Genomic DNA, 18,512 nt, shown 5'->3' with positions numbered 1-18,512 from the left:
TAGTCATCATAAAACCATTCTAGTTACTGTAAACCAACTTATTTTCGTGGATACTTTATTTCGCGTTTTACCCTTCCTAGACCATTTTGTGATTTTCTGATTGACTTTATGTAGTTTAATAAGGAATGATCAAAGTTTTACATATTTGCGACGATTTATATTTACGTTTTTTTCTACTAGTGAAAGTCACGTAAATAAATCGCTCGCGAAATTTAAGTTGGTTTACAGTAGTTAAAACTTTGTTATAAATCAACCTAAGATTAAACATAAAAGATAGTACCATACACTAGAGTAAACTTATGAGACAGTGTCTAAGAACTCTATAAAAATATAGGAGTCTGTTCTGTCAAAAAACTTCTAAGCCACAGTCCTTGATGTATTCATGTCATTTCTTATGTGCATATTATATTTAAGTCTCCCAAACAAAGTTTGGAGACTTATTGTTTTTGCTCAGTTCTTATTATTTTTATTATTCTTTTTCCTCTTCTTCTTCTTCCGCCACTCTAAAAATGAACTTGTCCGCAGCGGTTCTCCAAACCCGCTCGTCAGATTTAAAAAGGATTTTATAAAATGTTAGACTAATATATGTCTAGGGGAGCCATCAATCTTTCGTTTGTGCATTGGGGTCTATTTAAAGGATATTTTTGGGGCATAAAGAAGGGAGGGGTTTACTATAGAACCCTATGGGACTTTATTTTTAGCTCACCTGGCCCGAAGGGCCAAGTGAGCTTTTCTCATCACTTGGCGTCCGTCGTCTGTCGTTGTCGTCGTTAACTTTATAAATTTTAAACTTCTTATAGAGAACCACTGAATGGAATGAAACCAATCATGGCTTGAATGTTTCTTTTGAGGTGCTGACCAAGAGTGGTTGCTTTGTAGCCGATCCATCATCCAAGATGGCTGCCAGCGGGGGACTTAGTTTAACATAGGACCCTATTGGAAATTCATACAAATGACTTCTTTTAGAGAACCACTGAATGGAATGAAACCAAACATGGCATGAATGTTCCTTATGAGGTGCTAACCAAGTGTTGTTACTTTTTAGCCGATCCATCATCCAAGATGGGCGCCAGCAGGGTACTTAGTGTAACATAGGACCCAATGGGAATTACATACAAATGTCTTCTTTTAGAGATCCACTGAATGGAATGAAACCAAACATTGCATGAATGTTCCTAATGAGATGCTGACCAAGTGTTGTTACTTTGTTGCCAATCCAACGTCCAAGATGGCCACCAGTTGAGGACTTAGTTTAACATAGGACCCTATGGGAAATACATACAAATTTCTTCTTTTAGAGAACCACTGAATGGAATGAAACCAAACATAACATGAATGTTCCTGATGAGATGCTGACCAAGTGTTGTTACTTTGTAACTATCTATCATTCAAGACGGCCGCCTGCAGGGGGTCTTAGTTTAACATAGGGCCCTAAGAGAAATGCATACAAAAGTCTTCTTCTAGAGAACCACTGCATTGAATGAAACCAAACATAGCATAAATGTTCCTTTCCTAATGAGGTGCTGGCCAAGTGTTGTAACTTTGTAGCCAAATTTTATCTTTTTTATATGATTTCAAAAACCCAAGTAGAGTCAGGTGAGCAATACAGGCCTCTAGTTTAAAATTTTCAAATGACTTTAACTTGAAAACTGTAAGTGATAGACACATTCAGTCTTCAGAAATGATCACAGGACAATAAAACAAATCATATGAAATATATGGTGAGTCCCTGGGGGGTCACCCCACCCCTTTCAATTTGAGAGTATACTATAATCTTGTAAACGGTCGAGATCCCCACCCCTAAACCATATATATTCTTGGTATGGGACAATAAGCACATTAAATGAAATAAAAGGGAAGTCCTTGAGGGGGTCTCCCCCCACCCCATTCAATTTGAGAATGTGCTATTGTCTTGTAAAAGGTCGAGATCCCCACCCCTAAACCATATATATTCTTGTATGGGACAATAAAACAAATCAAATGAAATAAAAGGGAAGTCCCTGGGGGTCACCCCCACCGCCTCTTGTTGGAAAACTTGTAAACGGTCAAGATCCCCACCCCTAAACCATATATATTCTTGTATGGAACAATAAAACACATTAAATGAAGTATAGGAAGAGTTCATGGGGGTCCACTCCATCCGCTCATGTTTGAAAAACTTTTAAATGATTGAGATCCCCACCCCTAAACCATATATGTTCTTGTATTGGACAATAAAAGAAATCAAATGAAATAAAAGGGAAGTCCCTGGGGGTCACCCCCACCCCCTCTTGTTGGAAAACTTGTAAACGGTCAAGATCCCCACCCCTAAACCATATATATTCTTGTATGGAACAATAAAACACATTAAATGAAGTATAGGAAGAGTTCATGGGGGTCCACTCCATCCCCTCATGTTTGAAAAAGTTTTAAATGGTTGAGATCCCCACCCCTAAACTATATATGTTCTTGTATTGGACAATAAAACAAATCAAATGAAATGAAAGGGAAGTCCCTGGGGGTCACCCCCACCACCTCTTGTTGGAAAACTTGTAAACGGTCAAGATCCCCACCCCTAAACCATATATATTCTTGAAAGGAACAATTAAACACATTAAATGAAATATAGGGAGAGTCTATGGGGGTCACCCCCCCCCCCCCCTTCATGTTTGATAAAACATCAATGGTCAAGATCCCCACCCCTTAACCAAATATATTCTTGAATGGGACAACAAAACAAATCAAATGAAATATAGGTGAAGTCCATGGGGGTCACCCCCACCCCCTCATGTTTGATAAATTGTAAATGGTCAAGATCCCCACCCCTAAACCATATATATTCTTGTATGGGACAATAAAACAAATTAAAGGAATATGGGACCATGGGAATGGCGAATTATGGGAACTTTGTTTGGGAGACTTTGTAACAGCATCCTGTTACAATTACTTCTTGTTATTCAAAAGATAGTCCATTTTTTTCTTTCTGCTATTTTAGAACTGCAGGCCATATTAGTTGTAATTCTGGCTTTTCCAGTTTTTTGGTATCCTAAGCGACTTGTCTCCATTTTTCAGTACATGTGATAAGCTATATGTGTTGTGATCACAAATTACAAACTTATTTACTCTGTTTGTCTCTGAATGACTCTGAATTCACAATGTCTATCTTCTCAATCATGTGAACATAATTTTAAACCTTTGTGAATCTCAGTTTAGTATCAGAAATGAGAATAAACTCACTCAATTATCCAGAGACAATCCTTTTAGAGCAATAAATATTTAACTTTTCTGTTATATCTTACCTGCAATACCTGTAAAATGGTGCAAATGAAGTTTTTATTTTTTTTTAGTGCAAATGAAATTATAACGTTGTGGTGCAAATAAAAGATAGGATATTTTAAAAATTGGCGCAAATCCAATGAATCCAAATATACCCTGTACATGATTAAAATTTAGTCAATCTTTATTTATCAAGTCTAAAGAACAATTTCCTACACTGTGAAATGAATACATGTAAAAAAAAAATCAAAAAAAATCAAGATCTTTCTCATAAATAATTATATTTTCAAAATTTAATAGTTGGACACAAATATAATAATCTGGAAAGAAACACAGGGAAATTACATATGTATGAATTTAGGTATCCATGAGTTTATTAAAACATTTATTTTGTGAAACTGTAAATGTATGTTTAATATAGGATGTAAAACTTTTTATAAACATGCAGACCCACAGTAAAATTAACCAAATATTTTTATGCCCCACCTACGATATTAGAGGGGCATTATTTTTTCTGGTCTGTGGGTCTGTTAGTCTGTTCATCCGTCTGTCCCGCTTCAGGTTACAGATTTTAGTTAAGGTAGTTTTTGATGAAGTTGAAGTCATATCAATTTGAAACTTAGTACACATGATCTTTCTAATTTAAATTCTAAATTAGATTATTGACTCCAATTTCACTGTCCACTGAACATAGAAAATGATAGTGTGAGTTTCAGGTTTAAGTTGTTGGTCAAGGTAGTTTTTGATGAAGTAAAATTCCAATCAACTTGAAACTATACACATGTTCCCTATGATATGATCTTTCTAATATTTAATGCCAAATTAGAGTTTTTACCCCAATTTCACAGTCAAATGAACATAGAAAATGATAGTGCTAGTGGGGCATCCATGTACTATGGACACATTCTTGTTTGACTCCCATTGATAATAATTCTCAACTGAAATATTAATGTTTCATGCTCTCATTTTTTCAGTTTGCTGATACAGAGCATGACAATGCATTAGGATATGTACTGCTGATAGTATCATTTAGCATGGCATGGGTTGAGACATGGTTTCTGGATTTTAAAGTCTTGCCATCTGAGAAAAAGGCAAGAAAGAAAGGTAAACAGACATGTTCTTTCATGTCATGTAAAGTACATCTCTAGTGGTTGGGGCCTGTTATCCATTCCCTGCACTAAGAGATGTTTCTTTTATCACACTGAACTGAGTATGATATGAATAAGTGATCTGTAAACTTGTTAATATGGTTAGCCTATCCTGCATTGTGTAACAAGAATTGTAACATAATACAGGATTTTTCCTTTGAAGTTTTTATGTGATAATCTGCTTAATAGTTCGGTTTCTGAAAAACCATGGTTTAATATAAAGATTGATATGTTATTCCATAAAAAAGAATCGTGACATACTTTGTCCTTGCAACTTCATGTACATTGGCGGATCCAGGGGGGTGGGGTTCCGGGGGTTGGAACCCCCCCTTTTTTTGGCTGATCAATGCATTTGAATGGGGACATATAGTTGGGTTTGGGGGCTGTTCATAACGGAGCCAGATTATTTTTGCCAATGCATTTAATAAATGCAATAAATATTGGTTTGGGAAAATCTTTTTTTTTAAAGATTTTTTATTGACAAATCAGAGCCGTATTATTTTGTTTTAAAAATTCTCAGACCCCAGAAAATCAAATGAACTTAAATCAAGATAATTCGATATCCTTGGTTCCAACAATATCCTTAATTAAAATCTACGTCTTCAAATTTCATGGCCATTCTTAACGACATGTAATCACTGAATGAACCGGCTGATTTTCGAAAAATTGTCTGGATCGATTTTCTTGTGAGAGTGCAAAGCATTGAGCTAGAACAACACTCCCACTAGTTTTTTTTTATTGGATAAAAAATCATCAGGCCACTTTTCAATGATGTTACAAAACATATACACCACGCCTTACTCATTAACAAATTTAAACGAACTCCTCCTACAGCTTCGTCGTTTAAATATTTTAACTCAAATAGCGTGGTTAATATAATACTTGAAACATTTCTATTGGCTATTTATTAGGTCAATGGTGATTTCCAAAGGTCACAACATACTACTTTTCCCCCATGGCCACTGAAATTTATGTTTTGTTTAATGCAAATTAAACACTCACATGTTTCACCTCAAGAATTATTTTTGTCAAATTTGAATTCCATTCTGAAGTGTACAGAAATCTTGAAGACATCTGATATTTATATTTGACACCAAAATCAGACTTTTGATATACCGGTAATGCTAGGAGTAAGTGCAATTTCAGACGTTTTCCCTTATCAGTCAACCCTTGACTTCGGAATTTTTCGAAGAATGTTTCTGACCACTATAATGTAAATCCTTTTTGCCTCACCTACAATAAATTTTGCAATGTGTGAGACTAGGGATTACTATCAGGGGTAATATAGTTGTAAAAGCATAGTCATCTCAATTTTTTTTATAAACAACTTAGGAAGGCAAAATATGTTGTTTTTGTCAACACAACAAAATCTGAATGAAAGCAAGGAAAAATGAGTACAGATTTGTCAAATATATATTAACCTCAGATTGAAAGGGTTGTATCATTATGTGGAGTCACTGACTTAAAGGTAGGAGAGGGACGTTAAGATCTGTACATGTAGCAAGCAACACATACAATATAGCAAGCAACCCATTAAAAACATAGCAATCAACACATATGACACAGCAATCAACCCATAGGACATAGCAAGCAACCCACTAATACCAGAATTGGGACATTCACATACAGAATGTGTCCTGGTTTTACACATAAGAAGTCGCTCATCTTTTTAACCTAAACCTGGGACAGTGGTTCCAAAGAAAAAACTTTATAAAAAAATGTAAATATGCTAAACAGCTACAAAAGACACCCCCTCAATAATAGACCAATTTGGAACAGGCACATATAGAATGTGGCAGACTTAAACATGTTTTTGATGCATATAAAAATATGTGGTATTTTACATTATAATTCATAATTCATTTGACAAGAAAATTCTTCATTTTAGCCTGTTAATTTTTTTGATTTGAGTGTCACTGATGAGTCTTTTGAAGACAAAACGTGCATCTTGAGTGCAAAGTTTGAATGCAGGTATCTGTGATGAGTTAATGACAAGGTCGATAAATCTTAAGAGAAACTTATTTGTCATTACCAGTATTTTAGATAAAACATAAATTTGTTTCTATATTCCATATCACCTTGATTTAACTGTCTATTAAGTTTTTGTCTAACCACTTCAAAGTCGAAATAGCAAGATAAGACTTAAGTGTACTGTTCTGTGGTCTTGTCAGCAGCTTAAGCAAAGTATTAAATTGTGGTTAGTTCAATTTAAGGGCATTTAACCACTAGTGGTAGATGAATGATATTAATGGTATGCAGTTGTACTAGCATTTGCTAATTTCTATTCCATGGAAAATATTTGGCCCTTCCCCCTCAACCAAGGTCTGTTGACTTGATACTTACCTTAGTTTATGTGTTCAAGTTGTCTGTTATTGGGAACCAAGATAGGTAGGTCAATGATATTTGGTATGCAGTTGTAGATTTAGCATTATCATTAGCACATTCATTTCCATGGAGATTTCCATTCATTGTCTATTTACTTTGAAACTTATGCATATTTTACATGTTAACTTTAAGATATGATCAATTTATGATGAACCACTAATGGCAGGTCAACAATATTTGGTTTGCAGTTGTATTAGCATTTGTTGATCTCATTTCCATTAAAAATTATACATTGTTATATGGTCATATTTGATTGATCTTGAAATGTTTGCAAAGGTTACATGATAAAGCTTGTGTTTATGTTAGTTTAAAGGGAACCCCTAATGATAGTCAATGCTATGTGGTATGCAGTTTATAGAGCATGAGCATTTCACATTTCCATAGAGGTTATTAAGCCTTACATCTGTAGTCTTGGTCCATTAACTTTGTCAACTTTGCATAGTTTACATGTTAAAACATTGCTCTGAATTTCACCATTTGCATTATACTATTGAATAAACGCAAAGGCAAGACAAATTTCTGTGTCAACAGATTTATTTTTGTATATAACTGTTCAGACTTATTTTAATGTAATGTTTCTTTTGACTTATATAAAGAATTTAATGCAACCAAATGTAATGTTTCAGTAACTATGGGTCAACATGATGAACGATCCCCCTTGCTTGGAGATGTAGAAGGTCAGAGACATGGTCGTGAATATGCTGAATACTACAGTCCAGAAAACAGTGATGGTGAGAAGTAGTCTTATATAATGTACCCTGAATAAAATATCTAAGTAGTTCAACAATGTATACTTATTTCTAGGGATTTCAACCAGTATTGAAATTATATTGCTTGTTTGCAACAAGTACAGATCACCAAAATCAATCTTGATTAATCTGTTTCCTGTTAGAACATTCTCAATGATATTTTGTTTTGTTTACTTACTGGTTCCAAGATTTGATCCCTATATTTCATCTGATAGAGATGTAACTTAGGAATGTTACCAGTATAAATTCACATGAATAGCAGTCAAAATTGAATTTTAAGGATGACCCAAATTAGAGGGAATGGTGGTACATAATTTTAGTATAAGTTTAAATCCTTATAAGTTCAGGGCATATAAATGTTGAAAATATGCCACACAGCCCTATGTTTTGACCTTTGAATAATAAAGTAGTGTATATCAACTTTGCTTTCTAGGATAAAATTTTAACGAATCTTCATAGTAACAGTGGTAGAGTGTCAGCCATGAAGGGAGTTCCTATGGGAAATTGCATTGTTTATATTTAAACAAGTGCAACCTATATATAGTCTCATAATAATAAAATTGAGAATGGAAAAAGGGAATATGTCAAAGAGAAAACACCCAGACCAAAGATCAGACAGACAACAGCTGAATTCTACCAATGGGCCTTGAATGCAGCAAGAAAGTCTCACACTCAGAGCTGGTCCTCAGCTGACCCCTAAATAAAATTGTGTACTAGTTCAGTGAAAATGGACATCACACTCAACTCCAAAAAAAATAAATGAACTAAACATACAAGACTAACAAAGGCCAGAGGCTCCTGACTTAGGGCAGGCGAAAAAATGTGGCGTGGTTAAAGGATGATTAATAAGTACTACTTAGTATATTAAGTGAAGTGTTACTTCACATGGTGACATATTTGGCAGTAACTGAATTTTTTTTTTGCAATATTTCTTTTTTGCTCAGAGTTAGAGAATTTAAATTGTCCCCTTCCTGAAATCATTGACTGTTTTGGTTTGCTTGCCCATGCAAGCAAAACCTTACATGATCAATTTCATCTACTAGTTTGTTATAAGCATCTTAAAGGTTTTGTTTGCAGCATGCATGCTACAAGCTAGTGACAAGCATTCTTCAAGTATGCTGGTTTAGGACTTAATAAATTTAAAGTTGAACCATGTTTGACTTTGCAATAATTTTTTTTCAAAAGATGTTTGTCTGATTGATTGTTTAATACTTAATTTGCATATATAGTGATTGAGTTATTAATTACAGTAGATTATTCCAAGCACTATAATTACAAGCCCTTAATAATAAAATATAAGGTTTAATGTTGAATATGCAATTGCTCACTAAGCCTAGAATTCATGCTAGTGAATTTTAATTTAGGTAGTTGTTATTCCTGAGCTAGTTCTTGAGACTAAGTCCGGAAGTTGGTTTCTATTCTCTCACTTTAGTTTGCCTCAACAAAATGTTATGAAACTTATACTTAATGCTAATTATCATAAAACAAAGATCAGGCTTCATCTGTGCCCCATGGCCACATTCTCCATTTATTTTTAAAAAGTTATGTGTCCCTTGGAAATATTAAATTTATGGAAAATGCCCTCTAAAGCGCTCTCACAGATACAATGTTTGCCAGATTTCTATAAAACCTATACTATAGATTAATATCAGCAATATCTCTGAAAGTTTTATATTTATATTTTTTTTAAAGAGTTATGTCTCTTGGAAATATGACATTTATGGAATATGACCTCATTAGCACTCTCACAAGTACAATTGTTGCCAGATTTTTATAAACTTATATTATAGTCTAATATATATATATCATCAATATCTCAGACAAGTTCTAAAATGGTGGAAGATAAACTTAAAAAAAAAAGAGTTATGTCTCTTGGAAATATTAAATTTATAGAAAATGGCCTCGTTAACGCTCTCACAAATACAATTCTTACCAGATTTTTATCCCCCATGTAACTCGTTGCGGAGGACATAGAAATATTGGGTGTCTGTCTGTGTGTACTTCTGGCCTTCTGGCCTTGCTAGTGCTCTCAAGGGTACAATTCTTGCCAGATTTTTATGAAACTTATACTATAGGTTAATATCAGCAGTATCTTGGACAAGATTTTAAATTTTGGATGATTGACTGTTCTTAAAAGAGTTATGTCTCTTGGAAATATCAAATTCATAGAAAATGGCCTTGTTAGTGCTTCACATAGTAAATTTTAAAGAAGTGAAACTCAGGGGATATAAAACTTAAAGGGGCACTAGCTATGAGATGTATGAAATATAAAATATCTTGTTTTTGTTCAATCATTAATTTGCTGTAGCAGCCAGTATGAGTATGGTTCAATTTGATCATGAAATAAGCTCAGAAACATTGATGATGACATTCACTTGCAAGTAAATAATTCGACCTCATTGAATCTGTAATCATGTGAACTTCAATTAAACCCCTTAGCTAGAGGTGGCTAAGGCATGAATCATGTGTGTTCAATTATTTAAAGGAAAAGAATTTTAACATTGAAATTGAAAATATGAAACAAAACAAACTAAACTAAAAATCACTAAAAACAAATCATGTTCCTAAAAGCTCAACATGAAAAATGGAAAAAAAGCACATACATTTTTATACCTTGATGTTTTATTGGCTTTCTAGGGGGCATAGTTTCGTTTTGTGCCCTTTGAACTTAAGGATGCTTAACTATGGCATGCTCATAAATCCTTTCTGTGATTGGACAAAATGCTGTCATGGTGGGTGATTTGGTTGTGTTTGAAAAAACGTCTCGTTAATTATATCGTGATGAAAAGCAAGTGAAAAACTATAAATATTTGAACTAGATCTTACAAAGATTTATATTTTAATTAAAATAATTGTTTCTCCAATAGCTCTTTGCATCCGTGACAGCTGTTTATTCGGGGCGATTATATAATTTTTAATGTAAACTTTGTTGTACGAACGTACATGACTTTTAGAACACACCTACGCATGTGAGATTTCCGTGGGGTTTTGGTGAATGTAAACAGAACTGTACGAGGACTGAGAATACTGAACACAAACAGAGAAAACGTTATTTAAATGGTATCTTTGTGCTTCTGAAGGTTATCGAACTGATAGTTTTAAACATATACTCAAATTTAAATACGTCGGATATCTTTTATAAAGATAGTTCTTGTTTTACAATAATTATACAAAAATATCAAACTTATTCTGGCCTGTGGTATATTCAAGCAGGCTAATGGAAATAAAAATACTGTAGATTGATTTATTTTCATGTATATTAATTTAAATGGATTGAGGAAAACGTAACATTTTTGGCTGAGATTTGTTATCATATGCATGGTTTTTCCCAAGTCTGCATACAAAGTTAAAAACTATTGTAATATGTTGTATATTTAAAGAGGGGGGCTCTTTAAATTTGTTGTTCATCTGTATAATCTACAGTATAACCTGTGTCCTATAGGTGAATATGAATGAAGCTATCCTACTTTTATGTTCCTTATGTAAGTTTGTGACTTCCAATTTTTTTTATTTGTGTTAAAAAAAAAAAAAAAGTTGAAGATGACAGTTTAATTTTAGGTACTTATTATAAGCCATTTAGCCTGTCCTAATTTTTTATACGACCGCAAAAATTGAAAATTTTTTGGTCATATATTGGTATCACGTTGGCGTCGTCTTCGTCCCAATACTTTTAGTTTTTGCACTCTAACTTTAGTAAAAGTGAATAGAAATCTATGAAAGGAGTAGGTCCGGTAAGGGCCGATTTTGGCCCCAAATTTCAGTTTCATCTAACATGATATTTAGGACACTTTTTAAACACTTAAGTGTCTATTTCAATTGATTCCATTAGTTTATGTAAAAGATTTTAACTGATTCAGTCATTAAAAACGCTCCGATTGAAGCTTTTAAAAATATGAAAAATCTAACAAATATGCCAAAAAACGCCACTTTTCAGATGGTTTTCGTCAAAAATGAAAGTGGCCGCATCCGTGTTCATCTTCAACCTTTATATATGTTATGTATTATCATCAAATACAACTTACATTTCAATATTATGAATGAACACTAATGCGGCCACTTTCATTTAAGACGGAAACCAAAATGCTATAATTGTGAAGATTTCAGTAATTTAGCATGACTTTATGATGCTAGTACACGATATATGTACATTGTATTGTCAAAAACAGCACATATTTATGTAGCAGAAGCATTATACTTTCCAAAAAATAGCTAAAAGATTACATTTTCACAATTTTGCAAAACTGCTTAATTTTGGGGCCAAAAAAGGGGTCTAACTGAACCTACTCCTTTTAACACAAGGTTTATGACCACAAAAGGAAGGTTGGGATTGATTTTGGGAGTTTTGGTCCCAATATTTTAGGAATTAGGGGCCAAAAAGGGCCCAAATAAGCATTTTCTTGGTTTTCCCACTATAACTTAAGTTAAAGTAAATTGAAATCTATGAAATTTTGACACAAGGTTTATGACCACAAAAGGAAGGTTGGGATTGATTTTGGGAGTTTTGGTTCCAATAGTTTAGGAATTAGAGGCCAAAAAAGGGCTCAAATAAGCATTATTCTTGGTTTTCGCACAATAACTTTAGTATAAGTAAATAGAAATCAATGAAATTTAAACACAAGGTTTATGACCACAAAAGGAAGGTTTGGATTGATTTTGGGAGTTGAGGTCCAACAGAATTGGGGGCCAAAAAGGGGCCCAAATAAGCATTATTCTTGGTTTTCGCACCATAACTTTAGTATAAGTGAATAGAAATCTATGATATTTAAACACAAGGTTTATGACCATAAAAGGAAGGTTGTGTTTGATTTAGGGAGTTTTGGTCCCAACAGTTTAGGAATAAGGGGCCCAAAGGGTCCAAAATCAAACTTAGTTTGATTTTAACAAAAATTGAATCCTTGGGGTTCTTTGATATGCTGAATCTAAAAATGTACTTAGATTTTTAGCTCACCTGACCTGAAAGGTCAAGTGAGCTTTTCTCATCACTTGGCGTCCGTCGTCCGTCGTCCTGCGTCCGTCGTCTGTCGTCCGTCGTCCGTCGTCCGTAAACTTTTACAAAAATCTTCTCCTCTGAAACTATTGGGCCAAATTCTACCAAACTTGGCCACAATCATCCTTGGGGTATCTAGTTTAAAAAATGTGTGGCGTGACCCGTCAAACCAACCAAGATGGCCGCCATGGCTAAAAATAGAACATAGGGGTAAAATGCAGTTTTTGGCTAATAACTCAAAAACCAAAGCATTTAGAGCAAATCTGACAAGGGTAAAATAGTTGATCAGGTCAAGATCTATCTGTCTTGAAATTTTCAGACGAATAGGACAACCTGTTGTTGGGTTGCTGCCTGTGAAATGGTTATTTTAAGGAAATTTTGCAGTTTTTGGTTATTATCTTGAATACTATTATAGATAGAGATAAACTGTAAACAGCAATAATGTTCAGCAAAGTAAGACCTACAAATAAGTCAACATGACCAAAATTGTCAGTTGACCCCTTAAGGAGTTATTGCCCTTTATAGTCAATTTTTAACAACTTTTCGTCATTTTTTGTAACTTTTATAAAAATCTTCTTCTCCAAAACTACTTTGCCAAATTTAACCAAACTTGGCCACAATTATCATTGTGGTTTATAGTTTAAAAAATGTGTCCGATGACCCAGCCTGCCAAACAAAATGGCCGACATGGCTAAAATTAGAACATAGTGGTAAAATGCAGTTTTTGCTTTATATCTTTGAAACTAAGACATTTAGGGCAAATCTTTCAAGATTTAAATGTCCATCAGAATAAGATATATCCCCTCACAAATTTTGAGTTGAATCGGACAACCTGTTGTTGGGTTGCTGCCCTAAAATTGGTGATTTTAAGGAAATTTTGCAGTTTTTGGTTATTATCTTGAATACTATTATAGATAGAGATAAACTGTAAACAGCAATAATGTTCAGCAAAGTAAGATCTACAAATAAGTCAGCATGATCAAAATTGTTAGAGGACCCCTTAAGGAGTTATTGCCCTTTATAGTCAATATTGAACAACTTTTCGTCATTTTTGTAACTTGTATAAAAATCTTTTCTAAAACGACTTGGCCAAATTTAACCAAACTTGGCCACAATCATAATACTAGGGTATCTATTTTTAAAAAAAGTGTCTAATGACCCCGCCTACCAACGAAGATGGCCGACATCAGTAAACACATTAACAGGTGAGCGACACAGGCTCTTGAGAGCCTCTAGTTTATTATTGGCCCAGTTTTCAAGTTGGTCCAAATTGGGGTCCAAAATTAAACTTTGTTTGATTTCATCAAAAATTGAATAATTGGGGTTCTTTGATATGCCAAATCTAACTGTGTATGTAGATTCTTAATTTTTGGTCCCGTATTCAAATTGGTCTACAGTAAAGTCAAAGGGTCCTAAATTAAACTAAGTTTGATTTTAACAAAAATTGAATTCTTGGGCTTTTTTGATATGCTGAATCTAAACATGTACTTAACTTTTTGATTATGGGCCCAGTTTTCAAGTTGGTTCAAATCAGGATCCAAAATTATTATATTAAGTATTCAGCAATAGCAAGAAATCTTCAATTGCACAGTATTGTGCAATAGCAAGAAATTTTCAATTGCACAGTATTGTGCAATAGCAAATATTTTCAATTGCAAAGTATTGCGCAATAGCAAGAAATATCTAATTGCACAATATTGTGCAATAGCAAGAAATTTTCAATTGGAGTTATCTTTCTTTGTCCAGAATAGTAGTTGAATCAACTTTAAATCATTGTTTTATACAATATACAATGTATATTCACTTTTACTATCAACTGATAAATTAAAACAATCTTTACCATTCAGTGATAACAAGCACTTTATTTTACATTTTAATATTTTATGATGTATTTAAATGAGTAGTTATTGTTGCAAACTCCATTAGAAATTTGAATTGATATCAGTTTTGGAAAAAGGGAAAGGGGGATGTGTAAAAAAAAATGGGGGGGGGGTTAAATTTTTCTCATTTCAGATTTCATAAATAAAAAGAAAATTTCTTCAAACATTTTTTTGAGAGGATTAATATTCAACAGCATAGTGAATTGCTTAAAGGCAAAAAAAATATTTTAAGTTCATTAGACCACATTCATTCTGTGTCAGAAACCTATACTGTGTCAACTATTTAATCACAATCCAAATTTAGAGCTGTATCCAGCTTGAATGTTATGTCCATACTCGCCACAACTGTTCAGGGTTCAACCTCTGCGGTCGTACTAAAGCTGCGCCCTGCGGAGCATCTGGTTCTATTCTATTATACATCAATCATTTATTGATTTCAAATCAAATATTATATGATTACTACCACAATTTCACAATATACATTAGACATAAACATATCTGTGAACACTAATATACAGTAATATAGTGTATTCACTTAAGAACCGAATGCTTCTTTTTTAGCTCACCTGGCCCGAAGGGCCAAGTGAGCTTTTCTCATCACTTGGCGTCCGTCGTCCGTCGTCGTCCGTCGTCGTCCGTCGTCGTTAACTTTTACAAAAATCTTCTCCTCTGAAACTACTGGGCCAAATCAAACCAAACTTGGCCACAATCATCATTGGGGTATCTAGTTTAAAAAATGTGTGGCGTGACCCGGTCAACCAACCAAGATGGCCGCCACGGCTAAAAATAGAACATAGGGGTAAAATGCAGTTTTTGGCTTATAACTCAAAAACCAAAGCATTTAGAGCAAATCTGACATGGGGTAAAAATGTTTATCAGGTCAAGATCTATCTGCCCTGAAATTTTCAGATGAATCGGTCAATCGGTTGTTGGGTTGCTGCCCCTGAATTGGTAATTTTGAAGAAATTTTGCTGTTTTTGGTTATTATCTTGAATATTATTATAGTTAGAGATAAACTGTAAACAGCAATAATGTTCAGCAAAGTAAGATCTACAAATAAGTCAACATGACCAAAATGGTCAGTTGACCCGTTTAGGAGTTATTGCCCTTTATAGGCAATTTTTAACCATTTTTCGTTAATTAAAGTAATCTTTTACAAAAATCTTCTCCTCTGAAACTACTTGGCCAAATTAATCCAAACTTGGCCACAATCATCTTTGGGGTATCTAGTTTAAAAAATGTGTGGCGTGACCTGGTCAACCAACCAAGATGGCCGCCATGGCTAAAAATAGAACATAGGGGTAAAATGCAGTTTTTGGCTTATAACTCAAAAACCAAAGCATTTTGAGGAAATCTGACATGGGGATAAAAATGTTTATCAGGTCAAGATCTATCTGCCCTAAAATTTTCAGATGAATCGGTCAATCGGTTGTTGGGTTGCTGCCCCTGAATTGGTAATTTTGAGGAAATTTTGCTGTTTTTGGTTATTATCTTGAATATTATTATAGATAGAGATAAACTGTAAACAGCAATAATGTTCAGCAAAGTAAGATCTACAAATAAGTCAACATGACCAAAATGGTCAGTTGACCCGTTTAGGAGTTATTGCCCTTTATAGTCAATTTTTAACCATTTTTCGTTAATTAAAGTAATCTTTTACAAAAATCTTCTCCTCTGAAACTACTTGGCCAAATTAATCCAAACTTGGCCACAATCATCTTTGGGGTATCTAGTTTAAAAAATGTGTGGCGTGACCTGGTCAACCAACCAAGATGGCCGCCACCGCTAAAAATAGACCATAGGGGTAAAATGCAGTTTTTGGCTTATAACTCAAAAACCAAAGCATTTTGAGGAAATCTGACAGGGGATAAAAATGTTTATCAGGTCAAGAACTATCTGCCCTGAAATTTTCAGATGAATCGGTCAATCGGTTGTTGGGTTGCTGCCCCTGAATTGGTAATTTTGAAGAAATTTTGCTGTTTTTGGTTATTATCTTGAATATTATTATAGTTAGAGATAAACTGTAAACAGCAATAATGTTCAGCAAAGTAAGATCTACAAATAAGTCAACATGACCTAAATGGTCAATTGACCCCTTAAGGAGTTATTGCCCTTTATAGTCAATTTTTAACAATTTTCATTAATTTGGTAAATTTATGTAAATTTTTACCAAATATAGTTCTCTGTTACTAATGGGCAAAGTTCATGATAGATATAATTGTAAGAAGCAAAATCGTTCAGTAAAGTAAGAACTTCAAACACATCACCATCACCAAAATACAATTTTGTCATGAATCCATTTGTGTCCTTTGTTTGATATGCACATAGACCAAGGTGAGCGACACAGGCTCTTTAGAGCCTCTAGTTGTATTCATTTTGGTGTAAAAGTGTTGACTGAAGTACATTTTGCAGAAGCACTTCATTCTAAAAATGTATGCGTGGTCAATGCTTTTACAACCCTACATAATTACTAAAAGAAGCATTCAATACTTATAACAACATTTTTTCGCTATGATCATGTAAACACGATTACTATCAAGTTTTCTTTTATTTACCCGTGCACTTTATTTTGGAAATGTGTGTCATCATGTATGTTACAATTCTTTCTGAAATGAAGAATGACGCAAGACTGCTGTTAGCAAATCAAAATAACGTATCGTAATGAAACATACATCTAATGTTATTATAACTAAATAAAAAAAATGATAGTATATATGTTGTTCGAGGGCAATTTTTGATACCATGTTCAGAGATTTTAACATTTTTATGTATCCTTGTAATGTTATCAATTTATTGAAACTCTCTCTGATACCTGAGTAAAGAATATGCACAGAAAATCATTAACCAAATAAAATGAAAATGTGTTCTTCATTTTGGTCTCTTGTGGAGAGTTGTCTCATTGGCAGTCATACCACATCTTCTTTTTTTATATCTTCAGTTGTGTACTGACATATTTTGAATTACCACCTCTTATTTTGACATAATGTGTCATTGGCACAAGTACAGTAAATGTACATGCATTTTCATCACTTAGGGTTAATTTTTTTGTCAAGCTATATCAAGGAATGATTGCTTTTTCAAAAAGAAATTAAAAGGTCCCACTAAAAACGCTCCACAGAGATTAATAGCTTTGCATTTATTTGATGAAAGAGGTGAGCTGGCAAACAATTAAATAATTAGACAAAAAGTACTTAATTATGACATCTTGCTTTCCTCTGAAGTCATGAAAAAAAAGCTACCTTACTTGGTGAAGTCACATAGAACAAACACGTCCTTTTTGCAGATCGCTGAAAAATAAAGATAAAATTTGTGCATAAATCATCTCGAAATCATAGAAGAAACAGATTCCACCAGAAAATCTATTGTACTATGATATTTCTTCACTACAGACAGTTTAAAAATCTAAACATTGAAAACTCTCTTCAAGTCTCATGCAGTGGTAGAAACTATACACTGCATATCCTAAAATTATTTCCCTGTGTTAGAATTGATTCCCTATGGAAAATATTTCTTTGTTTTCATTCTATCAATAATTTGTTTTTGTGCCTCAAACAAAAATGTCCAAGTCTGCTTTAATTTGCCTCAATGAGTTGATTATGAATATGATCTTTTATTGTTGATATATATGCATGGAAGTAATATTTAATTATTACTTCCATGGTATATGCATATAAATTAATGCAGGTTCTTTAAAATGCAGTCTCAAGAGTAATTAAGGGTCATGCGTCACTTCATTGTCAATGAAATATTATTCAGAATAAATATTGCTTTGAGAGTAGAAAGAAATGCACAAATTTCTGTTTTAAGTAAGAATTTTTAATCAGATTTTTTACAGGCTCTATTTCTGACGTCTGCTCAGCAGACAGCAACAGATTAATTGGAAACTTCAATATAACACCTGATTCTGTGTGTCACACAGAGGCATCATGATCTTACAGATGTGTCAACAATTAGCTCAATTGAAGGGGACCAACAAGGGAATGTTTAATCTCATTGAAATGAGTAATTATTTATGGAAACCCAATTTCTATTAAGTTAAATCTGTTAAGATTGTGTTTTAAATTTTGAATTTTTTTTGAATTCATTTTGAAAATAAGTTGATTTACCT

The 18,512-nt window shown here is 33.6% G+C and overlaps 1 protein-coding gene and 1 long non-coding RNA gene across 4 annotated transcripts in view; one reads left to right on the top strand and one right to left on the bottom strand.

Annotated features, from left to right (window-relative positions):
• The window catches only part of LOC139510174 (stAR-related lipid transfer protein 3-like), a 137,639-nt gene that overhangs the window by 70,634 nt on the left and 48,493 nt on the right, over positions 1 to 18,512 (top strand). For all 3 annotated transcript variants that reach the window (XM_071296532.1, XM_071296530.1, XM_071296531.1), the window contains exons 7-8: positions 4,230 to 4,359; positions 7,415 to 7,519. In XM_071296532.1, coding sequence (XP_071152633.1) covers positions 4,230 to 4,359; positions 7,415 to 7,519 — 235 coding nt within the window. The remainder of the gene's footprint in view (positions 1 to 4,229; positions 4,360 to 7,414; positions 7,520 to 18,512) is intronic.
• LOC139510176 (uncharacterized) overlaps positions 17,522 to 18,512 on the bottom strand; it is a 30,013-nt gene continuing 29,022 nt past the window's right edge. The window contains exon 2 of the long non-coding RNA XR_011661850.1: positions 17,522 to 17,691. This is a non-coding gene — a long non-coding RNA (uncharacterized lncRNA). The remainder of the gene's footprint in view (positions 17,692 to 18,512) is intronic.

The sequence above is a fragment of the Mytilus edulis genome, chromosome 2 (assembly GCF_963676685.1).
Source record: "Mytilus edulis chromosome 2, xbMytEdul2.2, whole genome shotgun sequence".
Lineage (NCBI taxonomy): Eukaryota > Metazoa > Mollusca > Bivalvia > Mytilida > Mytilidae > Mytilus > Mytilus edulis.
Note: the sequence above shows the minus strand (reverse complement) of the source record. Positions and strands in the feature narration are given on the sequence as shown.